Genomic DNA, 18557 nt, shown 5'->3' with positions numbered 1-18557 from the left:
GGAGAGGTGGCTGGATAGACCTGGTGAACCTTAATGAGTAATAAGGGTGAACTGGGAACATCTGGCTGAAGCCCCTGCCCCTGTCCATGGGGTCCAACTCCCTCCTCCAGAAGAAAGGGGGGGGGGGGGGGGTGTTCAAAGCCCCCATTGTGAATGTGGCTTCCAGGACATGTGGCCTAAGGGTTGTCATGCCAGTCATGATGGCAACCTGAGAACCTGCTGGTGGACACTGGTGGTGAGCAAAGCTGTCAAGAAGAAGGAGGCCTTCGGTGCCTGGCTGGCCCAGAGGTCTCCTGACGCAGCAGGCAGTCAGCTTCAGGAAATTAGCAGGCCTAAGTGACAGCTGCAGTGGATGCTAAAACCCAGGTGTGGTGCAGGGAAGCCATGGAGAAGGAGTTTTGGTTTGCCTCAAGAACATTCTGGTCCACCATCCAGTGTCTCAAGAAGAGGAAGCAGGGCTTAGTCCAGGTAAGCCCAGGGTGAGTGAGGGAAGGATGGAGCAGGAGATTGACAGGTGGTTTGGTGCAGTGTCAGCCATAGAGGAGACATTGTACCATACCGTTGTGCTGAAGATTGAACTGAGCAGGAAGGCAAAGCTCTATATTTACCAGTCGATCTTCATGCGGACCTTCACCTATGGTCATAAGCTTTGGGTAGTGACTGAGAGAATGAGATTGCAGATACAAGTGGCTGAAGTGAGTGCAGGGTGGCTGGGCTGAGCCTAAGAGATAGAGTAAGGAGCTCTGACATCCAACGGGAGCTAGGAGTAGAGCCACTGCTCCTTCGCATCAAAGACATACATTACCATAATATAGGGTACCAGCGCAAAACAACAAGCTTTTTATACTAAAAGATACAATTTTGTATCTTTGTATCTAAGAGTTTTTACATACATTTTCCGTGATATGCTGGATTTCTGTTTTTGGAACATTTTCATTCTCCAAAAAAGCAGCTTCAGTGAGAGTGAGATGAGAAGCTTGCATTGTCGTCATTGCTCTACATGAGCATGCAGTTGCTTGGACACATCTGACCATTGGTTCAGAACTATAATTGAATCTTTTTGTAAAATAACCCCAAATGACCTGAACTTGTAAATGGTTAGATTAAATAAAATTATAAAGAGAAGCGTCATTCATTCATATTAAGTGATCAAAGTGATTATGCTACTGAATACAATTGCAAGCAGCTAATTTGAAGTTTCCCAGGCATGAGGTTACAGCTAAACAAGGTTGTATAGTACTGATTAAAAACAAGGCAAACAAATCAAATCACAGCCAGTATTATTCTCTTAATCAAAATTGTAAATTGGTTGCAGTAACCCAAAATAATACTGATTAGTGATGGCACCTTGAAACAAGCTATTTGTCATTTGTAATCTGAATTTTTTGTGAAAATGACTCACTTACTGTCTTAATGAATATCACTGCTCATTGTAGACAAGGGGTCAGCAATTAGCTTCAGCTAAGATACAGTTTTGTCAGCATCACTCACTGAAACCCAGTGAAGTTTACTGGGGAGAAGAAAGGCCCACTGTGCATGTTTTGAATTAATGTGACTGTGTATATTATTTTTATATGTGCTGAAGTACAGTAAACAACTAGATTTATCAAGGTCGATATTTGAAATCTTCTCGCTGTAGCTTGAGTGCAAATCCTGACCTGTGGTAGTGACCCTGCTTAGACTTATAGCCCTTCCACAAAACCCAGAGGAATGTCATATTATCTGTCAAATCAGTTCATTAGGGCTCTTAGAATTTAAGGTTGCAGAATGTAGAGACACTATTTTGATACCTTTATTTGCCAGTGCTAGGGAGCTTTGGTTTGTTTTCACCAAAACACACCAACAACTTGCTGTTACAAATTATTTAATCTTCATCTGTTTTGGTGAGATACAAAAGTGAATAAGCACATTTCCCAAAAAGTCAAACTATACCTTTTAATTTCGAATATGCTGCATGGTTATATTTATTACAATGTCACTTAGGAATTAATTAAAACATTTAATATTACAAAGGGAAACAAAATTCAACCTGAAAAGTGTCTTTGTCCTTTAAATACAGTTATAAAGCCATCCCCAAAAGTGTGCGTGTATTTAAACATAAAATCGTCAGGTGACAGATGTTGTCAAAATTAATCTACAATGGTCTACAATACACAGCATATTTTATCTCACATCCATTCTACATAGTGCTGCAGCTAATCCACTGTTTTGCACAGTACAGCAGAACCAAAGGAGTATGACATGATTCAAACTGTACTGGACTGTAGTATTTAACATTAGATGACAGAAAAGAGAGCAACTGTTTTGCCAGAATTTAGAGGGAAAATGCAGCTGTAGTTAAGTATGAGATTATCTGGATGCTGACAATACTCGCCTACACTTTATCCTCCAAAATACCTCCTGATTCTTTCAGATGACTTCTTCAGACATCGGTCTAAATGAGGGAATACCTTTGTGCATCAAGCTGGCTTGTTAAAACATGGCGACCTGGCAGACACAGGACTGTATGCTCACACAAGTGTGACTAATGACTTGGCCCAGACACGATTTCTTTTGTTCTCGCTTCTTTTCTTCTTTTCGTCGCTTCTTTCTCTCCTGGCCATCCTTCAGTCTGTGCTTTAGGTTGGGCTTTGAATTTGGTTGTTAAAACAAAGATGGACAGCATGGTCAGCTGAGTATGAGTAACTTCCCTCTGATTCATGACTTCATATATTCCAAATAATGAGTCAATTACAGTAAATTATAAATGTTTAGGGCCCACTGCAATTAGTTCACCTCTCTCTTTTCCTGTCTGACTGGAGTCTCTTCTCTTTCCTCTTCTTCTCTTTCCCCCATGCTCCTCTTCCTCTCTCCCTTCAGCCATCTCTCTGTCTCTAGCCCCCCCCCCCCTTCTTCCTCCTTTCTCCTGTCTGGCTCTTCATCTCCCTTTCTTTTTTCTCCTCTCTGTCTTTCTCTCACCCATTCCATCCCTCCCTCTTTCGCTCTGTCCTAGTTCTCTTGGTCTCATGGTGAAGCTTTGTCTAATTACCATGCTAGCGTTTAATTGGAACAGTGTACACAAACACACGGATTGACTGAATACCCCTTACATGCAGACACATGACAATGTACACACACACACACACACACACACACACACACACACACACACACACCTTGGCCATTTGGATAGACATTACATGCACACATTACACACCCAGCAAGTTAACATGCTCCAGTTATACAAATACACATAACACACACCAGGGATACGCTGTGGATTTTGTCCAGGTTGTACTACAGCCACTGTGTTGCTGCCCCTTCTGTGGAGCTAAGGCGTGTTGGCTACAGTCATAGATTGATTTTGGCCTAGTTATACCATGAGCTGCCTGTAGCTGCTCCCACTGTAGAGCTGTGTCATCTAACAACGGGCAACAACAGATGCACATTAGAGGAAAAATGCTAGTCAGACATCTAAATATCACCCAGTCACTTTCACATATTTTTGGTTTTCTAGAAAACCAAACACACATCTTTGGCTTTTTTCCCTCATATTTGGTAGTCAATTCCCACTGTAGTGAGTATAAAATAGCAGCAGTTTGAATATATTTGATTGATATAACTGGTATTATGAGATGCATTTGAGTTGTGGTTGGCTGCTTGGTTCTTCTTTGGACTGGTGATTGATTCATTTGGTTGTTGTTGGTTTGATTTTTTGTAGCAGGCAAATGGTTACTTTAATAAACAGCAATTTTCTCTGTTTTCCTCTCTGTGTTTCAGTCCTGCCCAGCCATACATGTGGCACCCCCGGCCTCATTCCAAATGGGGTTATTCATGGCTCGCGGTACAACATGGGGGACAAGATCCGATACAGCTGTGAGTCAGGTTTTGTATTGGAAGGACACAGTATCCTCACATGTATTGTATCTCCTGGCAGTGGAGCACAGTGGGACTTCCCATCACCATTTTGTAGAGGTAAGACGTTCTTATGTATTTTTCCAAATGCCTTTTACCAACTTCAACAGTTAAAGTAAAGTAATATAAAACTGTAATTGTTGGGGTCATGAGAATTGAAGCACCTTAACATGAGGTCACAGGCCTGAGGAAGATGAGAAGCGCGGGTGTATTGATTGTTTTGAAGCAAGGTCTGACTCAATATATGTAACAAACCATTGTATGAACCAGATGGAGCCTGAAATCCTCAAGCAAAGCCCTTCTAATGGTTCATTAGTCTCCAGACAAGAACAGATCTGTCCAGGTTTTCACCATCAGGGCCAGTAGATTCAGTATCTTGTGATAAATCTCTGCAAATCTGATTTGAAATGTTTTTTTTTTTTTTTTTTTTTTTTTTTTTTTTATAAAGAGGCTTCAATTCAATAATTTCATTTTCCTACTTTTTGTGTTAAGCTGATGCTGTTTCTTTTGTTTTCTCATCAATCATGCTGTTCAGTGTTTGACAATGTACAGATAATGTGTTAATGAAACTTCAGTCACATTAGAGGTTGTGATGAGGATGTGAAAATGCCAATAATGAAAAAATGTTATTTTAGATGTTATATACTTATTAGCGTTTGTATTATGTTAATTTATTTAATAAGACATGCATCTGTTATATGTTAATTCATTAACAGAAATTAAAAATTAAGCTGTTGAAAGTACTGTGAAGAAAAAAGACTAAAATGTTTGTGAGTCTAATTTGGGACTAATAATAAATAAAAATGCTAAAAGGAAAATAATAAAACTAATAAAATAGATAAAATGATAATTAAATTGACAAAGAAAGAAAAGAAAAAAATTAAGAAAAAATTCAAACCAGTCCAGGAAAGAAAACACCAAATAATATATGAAATATGAAAAAATACTTGTGTATGTTAAAGATTTGCTTTTCTTTCTCATTCTCTCTTTCTACCTCTCTGTCTCTCTCCAGCGGAGGGAGCATGTGGCGGTACATTACGAGGCACCGCGGGTTCAATAACCAGCCCCGGATACCCTGCAGAGTATGACAACAACCTGGACTGTACATGGTCAATCCTCGCTGAGCCCGGGGACACCATAGCTCTCGTCTTCAATGACTTCTTATTAGAGGACAAATATGACTTCCTGGAAATCAGCGGGACAGAAGCACCAAGCATATGGTAAGATACATGTCATACACAGACCACAGTGTTAAGTAGACAAAAATGTCATGTTTGAGGGCATGGCAAGTCTTTGAAAATCAGTAGGACTGAGGCATCATGTGTTGAAAGGTGTATAAATACATAATGGAAGCAGACAGACACAATCACCACAGACATTTGAGAGGTGAGCAGCATATATGTATCTTTTGTGTTTTAGATCTCAAAGCTATCGAACACACACAAAAACACACACAAACAGTGGACGCTGTAGCCTTGTTCTGTAAATTAGGTGAGGACATAAGATATATCCTTACAAGAATTAGTAGCTTAGAGGCTTAATTGCTCTGTTAGCTGACTGGTTCCCATTAAAGAGAACAGTTGTTGTTTTCATTGCAATTTTCTATATCTTGTATATTTTCAAGGGGGGCATTTAATATTAAAAGAGGACTAATGATGTTGTTGGGGAGGACAGAAACAACTACTGATTGATTAGCTGCACTGATTGATTAGAAGTCCTGTTGATTTTCCTGACTTATTCAAATCCCTCAGGGAAGGTGATAAATTGTTGTTTTCACTCCCATTTCCTGTGGTTGTGTGTGAAAATTGGCACTCTGTTGTACTCGAACACACTCTGGTTTTTAAATTTAGAGCACTGTTGGAATACACATTGGTTTGTTCAGAATATCACACATCTCCATTGAAGGCTTAGATGTGTTTCTGTAGGAGTGGAGACAGCCTAATGGTTAACCATGCAGGGTCGTTGCTAGTTCAAGTTGCTGGAACTGCTGGAAAAATTTAGAGAGGAGAAAGTGAAAAAGCAGTTTGGCCAGGTCTGTTCAGAAATCAACCTTAGTAGACTGGAATATCTTTTTTCTCTAAAATGGAGAATGGAATGAATTCACTCTTTTTCTGCCTGTTTAATCACTTCTGGGGTGTCCCAAAGATCTGCAGATCTATTCAAGTTGACATGGCATTTTCAATGCAAATAAATACATAAATACAAATGTCCATGCAACCTAGTGTGTTTCCATCTAGGGGAGATAATGTGATGAAGCAATGCTGTATAACAGTGGAAATGCAATTTTAATATTTATTAATCTTTTCCAACTGGTAAATATGATTCCAAAAAATGAATTTATTGATCACCATGTCTTGCAGAAATTGTTTCCCATTTTTCATGTTCTCCTGACTACAACTGATAGATGACATTGTCCTCTAGTGTGTAGAAAATGGTTCATGATTGTGGCGCAACTTGCAAAGGAATAGAATGGAGAGGTCGACAGATAAATAAGTGGAGTGATGGCGGCAGAGAGGATAGCGCTAGATGGAAACAAAAGGAATGGAGAATAATTGCACATTTAGTCGTGTCACTAGCAGAGCAATGCGCATCAACTATGGCATTCTCATGATACCGTCTGTGTGTGTGTGTATTCTTTGGTGTGTCTGTGTCAGGTCTTAAGTGGCCCTCTGACAGTGTGAGCTGTTGATCGTTTCTCTAGGCTCTGACAGATTACACACACCCAATTGTACACACACACACACACACACACACACACACACACACACACACACACACAGCTTGTCTCTGACAGTATAACATTCAAAGACCACTGTCAACCCACCCTCTGCAATGCAGGGGGAAGACAGGGAGTGTACTAGAAGGTACACCCAACATTTTGTCACATTGAAAATGGTGACTGCAACAACTGAAGCCTTGATTTGATGATTGTGATTTGGATTGGACCTAACATCCCTAAACATTTATATTATTAGGCCAGCTAAATAAAAATACTACTATTAGGTCCCAACAGTCCTGCACCCTAGAGGGAAGTAATTTAGTTTGAAGAGCCACCACAATAATCTGGGAAATTATGTGCCACAGCAGATAATGTTTCAACTAGTTGCATAAATTTACTTCTGCACATAAAATAATGCAAATTTCAAAACCATATTACAAATATTGTTATATGCTGGATAAACATGGTAAAATGCATTTAAATTGGCAGATTGACACTACAGTAATATAAACTGATATTAACTTCACATTTACGCTTAAAATTCCCAAAGTAACATATAAAGTTATAGATTACTTGTATATTGTATATTATATTAGACTCACAAAATGAAGTAATTTTTATATTCACTATTAGACATAACTATAAGTAGTCATGTGTGGTAAATTGTTTGTTTATTGTTTTATATTAATTATGTAGGTTACTGCTGATACAGAGAGGGAGAGAGGAATACGACAAAGATTTCAAAGATAAAACTGGAGATGTAACAATTTTATGGTTTTCATCTTAGTTGCCATAGGCCTCCGAGATATCCATTGAATCTTTAATCAAAGTTCACTGATCCAGGCCTAAAACAATATAATTATTTCAAGCTAAACTTAAATGGGCTTCTGTCATGCACAATATTATATGAGCCTAAGTACCTTTCTCCAGAGGTGGGATTAAGAGATGACTGATGTTTTCAGTGAGGCATGTGGGCAGGTCATTGTGAACATGACTGACACCTGACAGGACCACTGTGACGGGTTCTTCCTGTTTACTGAGAGCTTTTTCTGATTGGCTGTCCCAAAAGCAATTTCCTGTTTCATGTTCCTGTCTGTGATCTGGCAGGTTGAATGTCAGGTTGTCTAGATGTCACATATACACACATCCCCACAAACACTGCTGCACACACACAACACACACACTATATATGTGTGTGTGTATATACTGTACATAAATATATATATATATATATATATATATATATATGTGTGTGTGTGTGTATATATTTATATATGTATATATATATATATATATATATATATATGTGTGTGTGTGTGTGTGTGTGTGTGTGTGTGTGTGTGTGTGTGTGTGTACCTGTGTGTGCGTGTAGTATCATAACATTTTTTAGAACCTTAGTCTAATTATGTTCCCAGTGCCTTTTGAAACCTGCTCAGAGAGGTCAGATTGGCAGAAGAGTCCAGTTACCAGCTAATGTGAACTTTATTTCACCAGGAATATTTGTGGAGTATAAAGAAGGCTGCACAGGGGATGGGAAAAAGAATGAAGGCAGACAACTGAGAGACAAAGTGTGAGAGAGAGACAGGGTCAAGGAGACAGGGAGAGAGATTTTGTAAGACCTCCAGGCATTTGTGTTGTTGGTGCCAACTGTTATCCAATGTCTTTATCACATTATATGGCTTATTGTATGTATTCCTCTATATTTCTCTATTAGGCAAGTGAAATGTCAACAGGTCACACAGCTGTTTCTGTATGCAGTTGAGGTCATCAGTCCTTCTCAGTACATGTATTTGCTCATATTTTCCATGAATTAATATGAACACCCAGATTGGTCTGGGGAAACCAGTTTTCTGACCAGTGAAATAAATTCAGAAAGAGGACTTTTCTTGAAAGCTGATAATCTAGGGGAGAGCAGACTGTTTGTCCAAGCAGCAGTGATTGTCTTGTGTAGAGGAGACACCCTCTCAATTTTATTCATGTTATTTTAATGCATAATGTACCTAGATGTGTGTGACCTACCTCACATCTCTAAATATAAAGTTTAAGTCTAACTACTACTTTATTTTGGGTGTATAATGAAATGAAAAGTTTATCGATGAATACTGGATTTCAGAATATCAAATGTGTACAGGGCTTTTAGTCAAAGATGTTTGGAGATAAAGCTAGCAGTATTGATAAGTTGATGATTCTCTGACCATGTGACAGCCTCCACCACAGCATACTTCAGTGCAGTTAAGTTTAATTTCAGACCAATATCATGTAAATACTCTGAATATTTTACCTTCTTGTAAACAACAGCATCCTATTTAGAATAACATGGATAATCTTACTCTGAGAGTATATATAATAAAACAAAATGCACCAATATCTACGACATAATGCAGCAACTTCCCAACTTCTGATAACTTGAAATGAGCTGTGTTTATTAGTTTCATTAATGTTTACAGCAGGGCTTCCCTGGTCTTAAACCCTTCCTCTCCTTTCTACACCCCGACCTCTACCTTTCCAGCCTTCCCCTCTTCAGTCATTTTTCAATCTCTTTTTTTCCTGTAATCTCTGCACTCACTACACTCCCTGCGGCTTTTCCCTCTTCTTCTCTCTCTGTCCCTACCCCCTTTCTATTCTCCTCCCCTCCTCTATCTCATTTTTTCAAAGCGCAAGACAAACTGAGATGCTTAAAACCCAACAGTGTTAGTATTGTCATTTTCTTCAAGTGAATGAATTCTTATACTGCTAAAGGCCATTATATCCAAAAAGTGCAACCTCCAGCAATTAATCATATTTTGTTCCTTATTGCTCACTACATTATTTAAGTTGATTTTAACCAAGCTTCCAGTGTGGAAAACTCAAGAATTTGCTGTAATGTATCATCACCAGATAGTCAAGGATTTTTAATGAGCAGTCGTTTTTTTATGCTGATAAAAAGATGTTGATGGAATCTCTGAATTTTCACATCAAATCTCTAATCCCCTATCTTTCACAGGCTTCTAACTAAATCAAAGGCCATAATTGCCAATTATTCCATTATTTGACTAACAGGGTCACTAGACATAAAGTGACGAAAACTATTACTCATAAGTCAGGTCTCCTTCCTTAATGGAGACCTGATTTGCCACTCCCTCTCCCTTTGCCTCTCCCTCAACCAATCGCCCACCCCTCCCCTCCATCTCACTCCCACAGTAGGATGGCTAGGCATCCTTACCATTTATCAGCACTGCCTCAACTGCCTCCTTTAGATCAACATCAAGGTACTGCTGTGTGCCAAACCTCACAATCATCAAGCGTGAGAACAGCCAATCCCATTTCACCCAGCAGTGACTACGATCTCATTTTTATTGTCTACTTATTGTGGGTAAATCTCCTGAATTTCTCTCCATTAGGCAGTTGCTCATCCTCATGCAACAAGCAGACAACTATGCTTCAGTCAGTCATGAAGATGTTGATTCTTACCCCTACAAAACAACAAATCACACTTTGTAAACTTCCGACAAAAATCAGAGCTGACGGTCTGATGAACCCAGAAGGACAACATCATCTGCAAACAGCAACTATGCGATGCTAATGTCACTGATGATTGCTTAAAACCAACAGGAAAAAAGGTGCAACACTGCCTTGTTTGAACATACTCAATGGCTCTGATGACCCATACTTCCACAGCACCTCCCACAGAAAACATTGGGGAGTACAACTATGAGCACCCTACAAAACATGTGTACAATGTAGACAACATTAGCAAATCTCCATCATTGCTGAAATAACTTCAGGTTGATAAAATGCTAATCTATTTTCCCATGACCAAGACGGAGTCCACATAGCTCCATGAATTGTTGAGGATGTTCTGAGTTTTAACAGTCGGTCAGAATTTCTTTTTGTGCACCTTGACCTTGGTAGGTTTTCCCAGGAAGATTTAGCTGTGTGATTCCTTGATCATTTGAACACACCCTCCAGTCCCTTTACTTGGGGCCTTGTCTGTCAATTCAAAGGGCATCACATTTCGCCTGCAGCATCTTTAGATGAACCTTGTCCATCCTTGCCATGAAGGATTCAGTGACATCTCCCAAAGAAATAGGCTCAGACTTGTTCTTTTTTATTTTTTGCTATTGCTCTCCCCTCATTACTCCTCCTTTTTCTCCTTGCTCCCTTTTTCTAACCGCCACCCCTCTCTTAGTCTCTACTTTGAAACACCTCTCTTGTCCTGTTATTACATTTGCATTTTAAATTATGTTTAATGGCTGTGTGTGTGTGCTTGTGTGCTTGTGTGCATGCGTGCGTTCGTGTATGTGTTTGTGTTTATGTATGTATTTCTGACTGTGTGGGTGTGTTATGAGATTAAAAGTACCGCTTTACCAGGGTTTTGCACTAAGCACTTGGAAGCTATCTGTTGTGGATAATGTCCTTTCCAACTTTTTTTGACTTGTATCCAATCATTTATTTTTACAGTGCCTTTTTGTCATTTTGCAGATGCTTACATCCACAGGGACTTGCAATAAGTTAAAATAATGTATTGCCAGCAATACAAGCAGCCAATAGGGAGAACTGGGGCCAAAACAACAGTGCCCAGACAGTAGAAAGTTATGTCTGTGTCGTTGTGATGTTCATGTATCACCGAAAAGCCAGTGGTCTAATAATAGAGAAGTGCTACAGTAAGCACAGAAATACCTCTCTCCTGCTCTTGGTTTCTTTGTCCCCATCTCCTCTCTGTTTTGTCATTTGGCCTCTCTTCTTTTATTGTCTACTCCTCTCAGGTCTGTCAAACCGCTCCTCTTGTTTTCTCTTATCTCCTCTCCTCTGTTTGCATTTCCTCTCCTTTTTTTTTTATTTCTTTTTTTTTAGTTCTGCAGTTCTCCTAACATTTTCCTATTCCACGTTCCTCTTTTTTTATCTTCAGGAGTTCTTTTTTCATGTGAAACTTTCACCTCTCTCTTTTCTTCTCCTTCTCCATCCCCTCCTCTCCTTTCTCCCATCACTCCTCTCCTTCCAGCTTCACTTGCTCTCTCATTTATCTCCATCCTTTGCAATCTGGTATTTGTAATGTCTAACCTCATTTAGACTTGCCTCTTTGTCTCACCTTTCCTCACTTTCGACCCTTCCTCTAGTGTAACCTCTCCCCTCCTGTTCATTTAAGTGGATTTTCTGCTCTCACGTTCTGTCTTGTGTTCTTCATCCATCAGCCCCTGTTTGTCTCTGCAGGTTTTCTTGTGGGTTTTTCTCTTGCCTCTCTCTTCTCTGCTTGTGTCCTTCCTCTAGTTTCTCTTCCTCTGGCATTTCTTCACATTATCCTAAAACCTACTTCACTGTTTTGTGCCAGACCAGTCCTTCATTATCTGTCTCCCCTTTCCTCTCCTTCTCCATCTCCATCTAACCTCTGTGCTGCAACCTCTGTTTCTTTTTCACCAGTTAGGCCTGTCTTCTTTCAAACTTTTATCAGTCTCTCCTCTCTTCTTGTTTGTGCCTTCCTCCTTTTCCTCCCTTCTTTTCAGTGTCATCCCTTTGTCCTCCTTCTCTCTGACCTCTTGTCTCTCTCTTATTCCAATGTCAGGCAGCTGGCCAGTGTCTATGAATAATGGAGAAGGTGCAGCATGTCTCGCACTTTTTATCTGTTTCACTCTCTGCTTTTCATATTTCTCTATTTTTTTTTGTTTTCTTCTAAGCACAAGGACTTTATTTGCTTGAATTGGTAAACGTAGTCTTACATCAGCATACTGTACACTTTAGGATACCCACACTCATCATTCTCCCCTAACCCTAGTCACTACATACCTTATTTAGCCCTTGCCTTTACCTTAATCAAATCCCAACCTCAACCTAAGTGCTGACTCTTGAAAAGCTATGTGGTGATGGGTTGTTTTTCAGAGAGCTCACTGTACATTTGTTAAAGATAATTAAAATGATGGTAAGACACATCAATTAAGACAATAATTGAGTTATTACCATTAGAGAGCAGAGAGGAGACACCAGTTCACCAAAAATACAGAGGCCAAACAAGGAGAAATCTTCAAAAGCACTGTGTATAAAGCAACAAGTCCTCCAACCAACACAACCATGTAGTCCACTTGTCCTCCCAACACAGAGGAGGTCGCTGTATACACTACATCACCTAACTTCCTTCTTTGCTCCAGTCATAATTGCTACAGCCATTAGAGGTCATCTAACAATAAAACATGGCTATGGTTCATAATAAGCTGTTTGCATTGTAACTTATGGGTCTGTTTTTTATAGGACAGTCTTGCATAAAGATCTCCTCTGGGAGAGACAGATGACTCCGGTGAAGGACACCACCATTGCTGGTCACTGTCACTTACTAGGTCACATGACAGGGCAGGCTCATCCTCCAAAACGTTTCAGTCAGTTAGGTGCACCAAAAAGGGAACTGGTTTGCTATGTTAATTGTTACTGTGTTCAAAGATATTTGTTTAATCAGTTGTGCACATATAAGTGCAGTCAGTGGTGCATGGCACAGGTGCACAGTGAATAATTGATAGTCTCTTAACTTGCATTTCTTTACGCAATTAACTTCAAAAGGGCACATTATTCAGTCATACCCTTAATGTGTTTTTTTTTTTTCTTCAGAGCAAAATGGGTGTGGTTATAACCTTCCTTAAGAAAACTGAATCTAGTGTTTTCTTCATCTACATTTTCATGCATTCATTTGTGTATTTGTGGTGACAGAGCTCAACAGCTTTCCACAAATTTCACTCATGCCTACTCTTCTCTAAATCTTTGTTTAACAGTTGTCAAATACTAGCGCAGAAATATATCTATCACAAATGTAATGAAACAGTTTTTTGGCATTGTTTGTGCAGTCTTATGGAGGGAGCCAGGAGTGTCAGATGTTGTTAGTAGGCACAAGATTTTCGGTTCATCCAAGCTGATTATTTGTTTAAAATGAGCTCATGAAAACATGTAGTTAGAAGCTCAGAGATAAGTTAGGTTAAGTCACTCTCTCTCTCCCAGAAGTATTTCTGCAAGACACTGCTGGAAAAAGAAATGTTTTGTTAATCAAGTTGTTAAATTTGGATTTACAAAAACTGGAATGAAATTATGAGGTGCACAGATGGGTCCTCAACTGAGCCCAAGATGATATACAAACTGCATTCTCATGTCATTAATATGAGCAAATCCACAATACCAGTTGATTTGTACATCAATTGAGTAAATTTAGAACAATAACATATTGCTATCGTTACATATAAATCATATTTTCCATTACGTAACCACTGTTTTGCAAATGCACAGGGCCTGAGGCTGTAACAATATAATATCAGCAGTGATTTCCCAAAGTAATACTCAACATGTAATTGTTTTTCTTCAGGACAGAACTTCATTGGCAAGACTTCACCAATAAACGAGTCAACACCACTCATTTAGTTTCCACGAAATCATATAAAGGAATTGGTCCAAGTTTGACTTCATTTCCATACAAAGGTGACTGACATGGTACAAAAATGCTATGCTAGGACCAGGTGGAAAGTAACGCACTACAGTTACTTAGTAAGTACAGTTTTGAGGTTCTTGTACTTGAGTATTTCCATTTTATGCTACTTCATAATTTTTATACTTTTTACTCCACTGCATTTATTTGGTGACAATACTTACTAGTTATTTTGAAAAACAAGGCTAATCACACACAACATTTCTGATCAACTTCTAAAATATGATGCATTTACAGACTGAAGTACCCAATAGTATTTAGGTACTTAAAGTAGTTACAAATATCTCCACCTCAACCAGCTAAAGAAAATATAAATCACTGCTTACACAGCACTGTATTGCTAATTACAAATAAAACTTCATTATTAGAGGGAGTATATGGTTGCCTAATGAGTACTTTTAGGGTAGGTTTAGCTGTTAATACTTATTTTTATACTATTATACTAAGTCCACCTCTGCCAGTTCCTCCATCTCTCCTAGCATCTGTCCTTGCTGATTACCAAAACAATCATTCTGGTTGACATGGTCCACGTTCCTGTCTTTCATATTAATATACAGCCCAGCCATTTATGGCCTTCCATAAATATGTATTTTTTCTCCAACTGTTGTCAGTTCACTTTGATTTTTACATTGACTTGACATTGACTACATTGACTTACATTGACATTGACTGATGAACAAAGTCATTAATTACTTGATTTGGTCTTTAATTGACTTTCAGTTGTTTTGGTAAAATCTAAAATAATAATTTTTCCTCCCAGCTTTGACTGACTTCAGTCCGACACAAAACAGGACAGTCCAACAATCAGTTCTTATATAACATTAATCTGATTCATCATTTAAATCTTTTTTTGTACTAGACAGGTTGTCTAAGAGCTTTTTCTTTAACCAGGCTGGTTTAACAAGTAGAGTTGAGATAAAATCATGCACATCAATGTAACCAGGATAAAAGGAAATTCTTACCAAACTAAAACCCCAATAATATGATGCTTTGTTGGTGCCTGTAGGAATTATACATCAAATCACTTACCCCATTGCCCAGAGTTCATAGATCAGGTGCAGAACATTAGCTGTCTGAAATCACTCCCTACATTATTAATACAGGACAGAGTTCACTGTATTTATTGTCTGCTTTATTTGGGTGTAGAAAATCTGAGTGTGAAATGGATGCATGATGTAGCGCCACGAATGATTCCCAGTTTTAGCTCTGGTTTTCAGGCTCTTATTTCATATGACATGTCATTATGTCACACCCCCACACATTTGTATTTAACCACACTAGCTGGGAAAAACCACTGGTTGACTCACTGAGAGATAACACATTGCTCTACTGTAGTCTGTTCACTGTGTATACTGTAGAGTGTAGAGAGCCTTGGGGCAGACACAATGACAGTGCTTTTGTCTCATCTGACATTTTTCACATTCTTTTTCTCAGATTTTCATGAGCTGTCTCTTTCAGTCTTTTTTTTTGATTTGATAACATTCCCAACTGTATTCACAGAGTGAGAACTTTGTGTCTCCTATAATAAGCACTCAATGAGGTCCAAGTGTGCTTAATATTTTTTACCACCTCATATTTTGTTTCTGCCCTTTTCCTTATCTGTGTTTCCTCCTCCCTCATTGTCTTCTCTATCTGCTCAGTATACCTGCGGCATTATTAAAGGGCAGTTACAGTGGCTCCTCTTGCTCTAGGGAGGATGGTAGAACATTGGCTTCCAGGCAGTCTCTTACATCATTTCCTTTTTTTGTCTCAGTGTACCATTTTCCTCACATTTATTTATATATATATATTTTTTCACCACTGCCTTGGTTGCTGTTGGTAACAAAATACAAGATATGTGAGGTGATGATGTAAGATTTACCATAGGCAACCAACTCATTTTCTCAGTGGTAATGCTTAAGAAACTGTTTTTGAAAATGTGAACTTTTCTGACTTTCTACTACTTCACTATATCTGTTCATCTCTCTTGCTTTACTGTTTCTCTCCTCTCCTCTTCCTTTAATACTTCATTTTTTTTAATCATAAATAAGGCTTCAGTCAGTGTATTGTATTCTGAGCCTGGAATCACTTCATCAGATATATACATTTTCATAATTCTAAACCATTACATTATAACTTAGACAACTTTACAATGCGGCTTTCTCTTCCCTCTCAGTTAATCTGAGCTGCTTTTTATTGTTGGATATTAAAAAAAAGCATTTAAGTGTATTTTTAACATATTTTTTCAGGTTTGCTGAATATTCCTTCTGTTAAACACATGTTGGTGAGGGAGTTATACTGTATTCAGTACAACTGCACACAACATGCTTTTGGCCGGTGATGATGTGAATGGATAATATCATTCATTCAATTCCCACATCTGCATTTTCCAAGCTAGTGGAACAAATTGCCTTTCAGCTAAGACCTCTGTAAATTACAACCAGACTTTGCACCTCAGATGACAAAGCAGAGTGACGTCAAATTCGTACTCTAGAAAGTTCTGCTTCAAATAAGGTTGTATATATAATATATACTATAATATATTAGTATGAAATAATGTTCCTCAGATGAAGTCTTATGGATCCTGGAGTTATTCACACTTGTGTGGTGTGCAAGATATGATATACTATGTTTACAACTGTGGTGTGTAGTTTCACAGCAGTTTTCACAGCAATTGTTGGTCATGCTGCAATCTATAATGCTGCAATCCCTAATAACATGGAAGCCATTTTGAAACACTTTCCTCCAACAACTGCATTTTTGTTTGAGATTTTTTTTCTACCTCAAATTGAAATCTTTAACGATCATCTTCCATCAGCAAACTAATTCCACGTACTGTCACAAGGTTATGACAAACTTTCAGTGTGATATTGACCACCAGTTTGGACCATAAAGAATATGCACACATTTCACAACAATACCAGTTTATTTACTGGAGAAGTGTCCAAGTGTGCAAAGGTGCATACTGTGGATTTGCAACAGGTTTTGTTACATCACACCTTCTCTTTCCCATTTGCCTTGTCTTCCTCTGCTGTATTCTCCATAGTATAGAGTAAATACACTATGGAGCAAAAAGTTAGTGCAGGCAAACTCTTTTTCAGGAAGGCTGTCACAGTGGAGATAGTTGTAAAGTGTGAAAATCAGTTGTTTTTGTTTTTCTTACTTCCAGGTTGACTGGTACAACCCTGCCCTCACCAGTGATATCAAATAAGAACTGGCTTCGGATACATTTCACCTCAGACAGCAACCATCGAAGAAAAGGATTCAGTGCTCAGTATCAAGGTACGTGTGTGTTGTGTGTGTGATGGAATATGAACGGGTATTGAGGCTCTTTCAGGTTTGGTTTGAACACATTTACAAGCTAATCCACGCATAAAAAACAAGACAGACTTGGGAATGCATGGTTCTTTTCTTTGGTTATATCTGCATATGCTGTAATTGAGAATAACATTTACTGTGGACAGAAGTCTAAAATCGCCTGACTGAAGTCGCTGGACCTTTCTTGTCATCTAATTGACTGGTTGTATGGCTTAATTAGCATATTAAGGTGCATATTAGTTTCCACGTGGCGGCCCACATTTAATTGGCTGCTTCCGACACAAAACACGGTGAGCATGTCTCTCTTCCTGTGACTCTCACTTGTCTGGCTCTATGTCTTTTTTTTTTTAAAATTCAATCCAATGTTGACTCCCTTTTCCCCAGTTGTCTGTCTCACTCTTGCCATTGGTACATTTTCCAGTCTCACCTGTGTGTGTGTGTGTGTGTGTGTGAGAGAGAGAGAAAGAAAGAAAGAAAGAAAGAAAGAAAGAAAGAAAGAAAGAAAGAAAGAAAGAAAGAAAGAAAGAAAGAAAGAAAGAAAGAAAGAAAGAGAGAGAGAGAGAGAGAGAGAATGCTTTTCATGCCAAGTCTGTTTCTCAGTGGAATGTAGTTTGGTTGTAGCACAGAATTTTCTGTTATCCTCTGCAATGCTGCTACTTAGGATAAAATAGATGGGATAAATTTTAATGCAGCTGCTCTCCTTTGCTCTTCTCCCCCTTTTTCTTCTCTCTTGTCCTCACTTCTCTGTCTTTTAATCTCTTCTCCCTTTTCCCTGTTCTAATTTTCAGTTTCTAGCACTGTTGGATGTGATGTTGTTGCATAGATTTGTTATAGGAGGGGGAATGTGAAACACACACGTAGTTGATGTGCACTGAATAACAACCCGGAAATAATAATAAATGCTTTAGAAAAAAAGATGTACAGTATTTAAGGTATGATTTGTAATTAAATGAATCTCTTTTCCTTTTTTGCAGTTAAGAAAGCCATAGAGCTGAAGTCCAGAGGGGTGAAGATGATGCCCAGTAAAGACTCCAGTCACAAAAATGCTGTCTGTAAGTAAACCACTGTCTGCTGTTTGTTTGTGTTTGCAGAAAGTGGGACTGTGTGTCATTTAGACAGTTAGATAGTCCTTTTTAAATCCAAGTTGAAAAACATCTGGTCACGCACATATACACATGTGATGTGCATGCCCACACACACACACACACACACACA

General features: G+C 38.7%; 1 protein-coding gene across 1 annotated transcript in view; it reads left to right on the top strand.

Annotated features, from left to right (window-relative positions):
* LOC111219088 (CUB and sushi domain-containing protein 1-like) overlaps positions 1 to 18557 on the top strand; it is a 303797-nt gene that overhangs the window by 97956 nt on the left and 187284 nt on the right. Inside the window, exons 4-7 of the mRNA XM_022741679.1 lie at positions 3760 to 3954; positions 4907 to 5114; positions 17194 to 17306; positions 18317 to 18394. Of these exons, the coding sequence (XP_022597400.1) occupies positions 3760 to 3954; positions 4907 to 5114; positions 17194 to 17306; positions 18317 to 18394 (594 nt within the window). The remainder of the gene's footprint in view (positions 1 to 3759; positions 3955 to 4906; positions 5115 to 17193; positions 17307 to 18316; positions 18395 to 18557) is intronic.

Source organism: Seriola dumerili, unplaced genomic scaffold, assembly GCF_002260705.1.
Source record: "Seriola dumerili isolate Sdu_G_001 unplaced genomic scaffold, Sdu_1.0 BDQW01000003.1, whole genome shotgun sequence".
Classification (NCBI taxonomy): Eukaryota; Metazoa; Chordata; class Actinopteri; order Carangiformes; family Carangidae; genus Seriola; species Seriola dumerili.
This window is presented reverse-complemented; position numbering and strand designations above follow the sequence as displayed.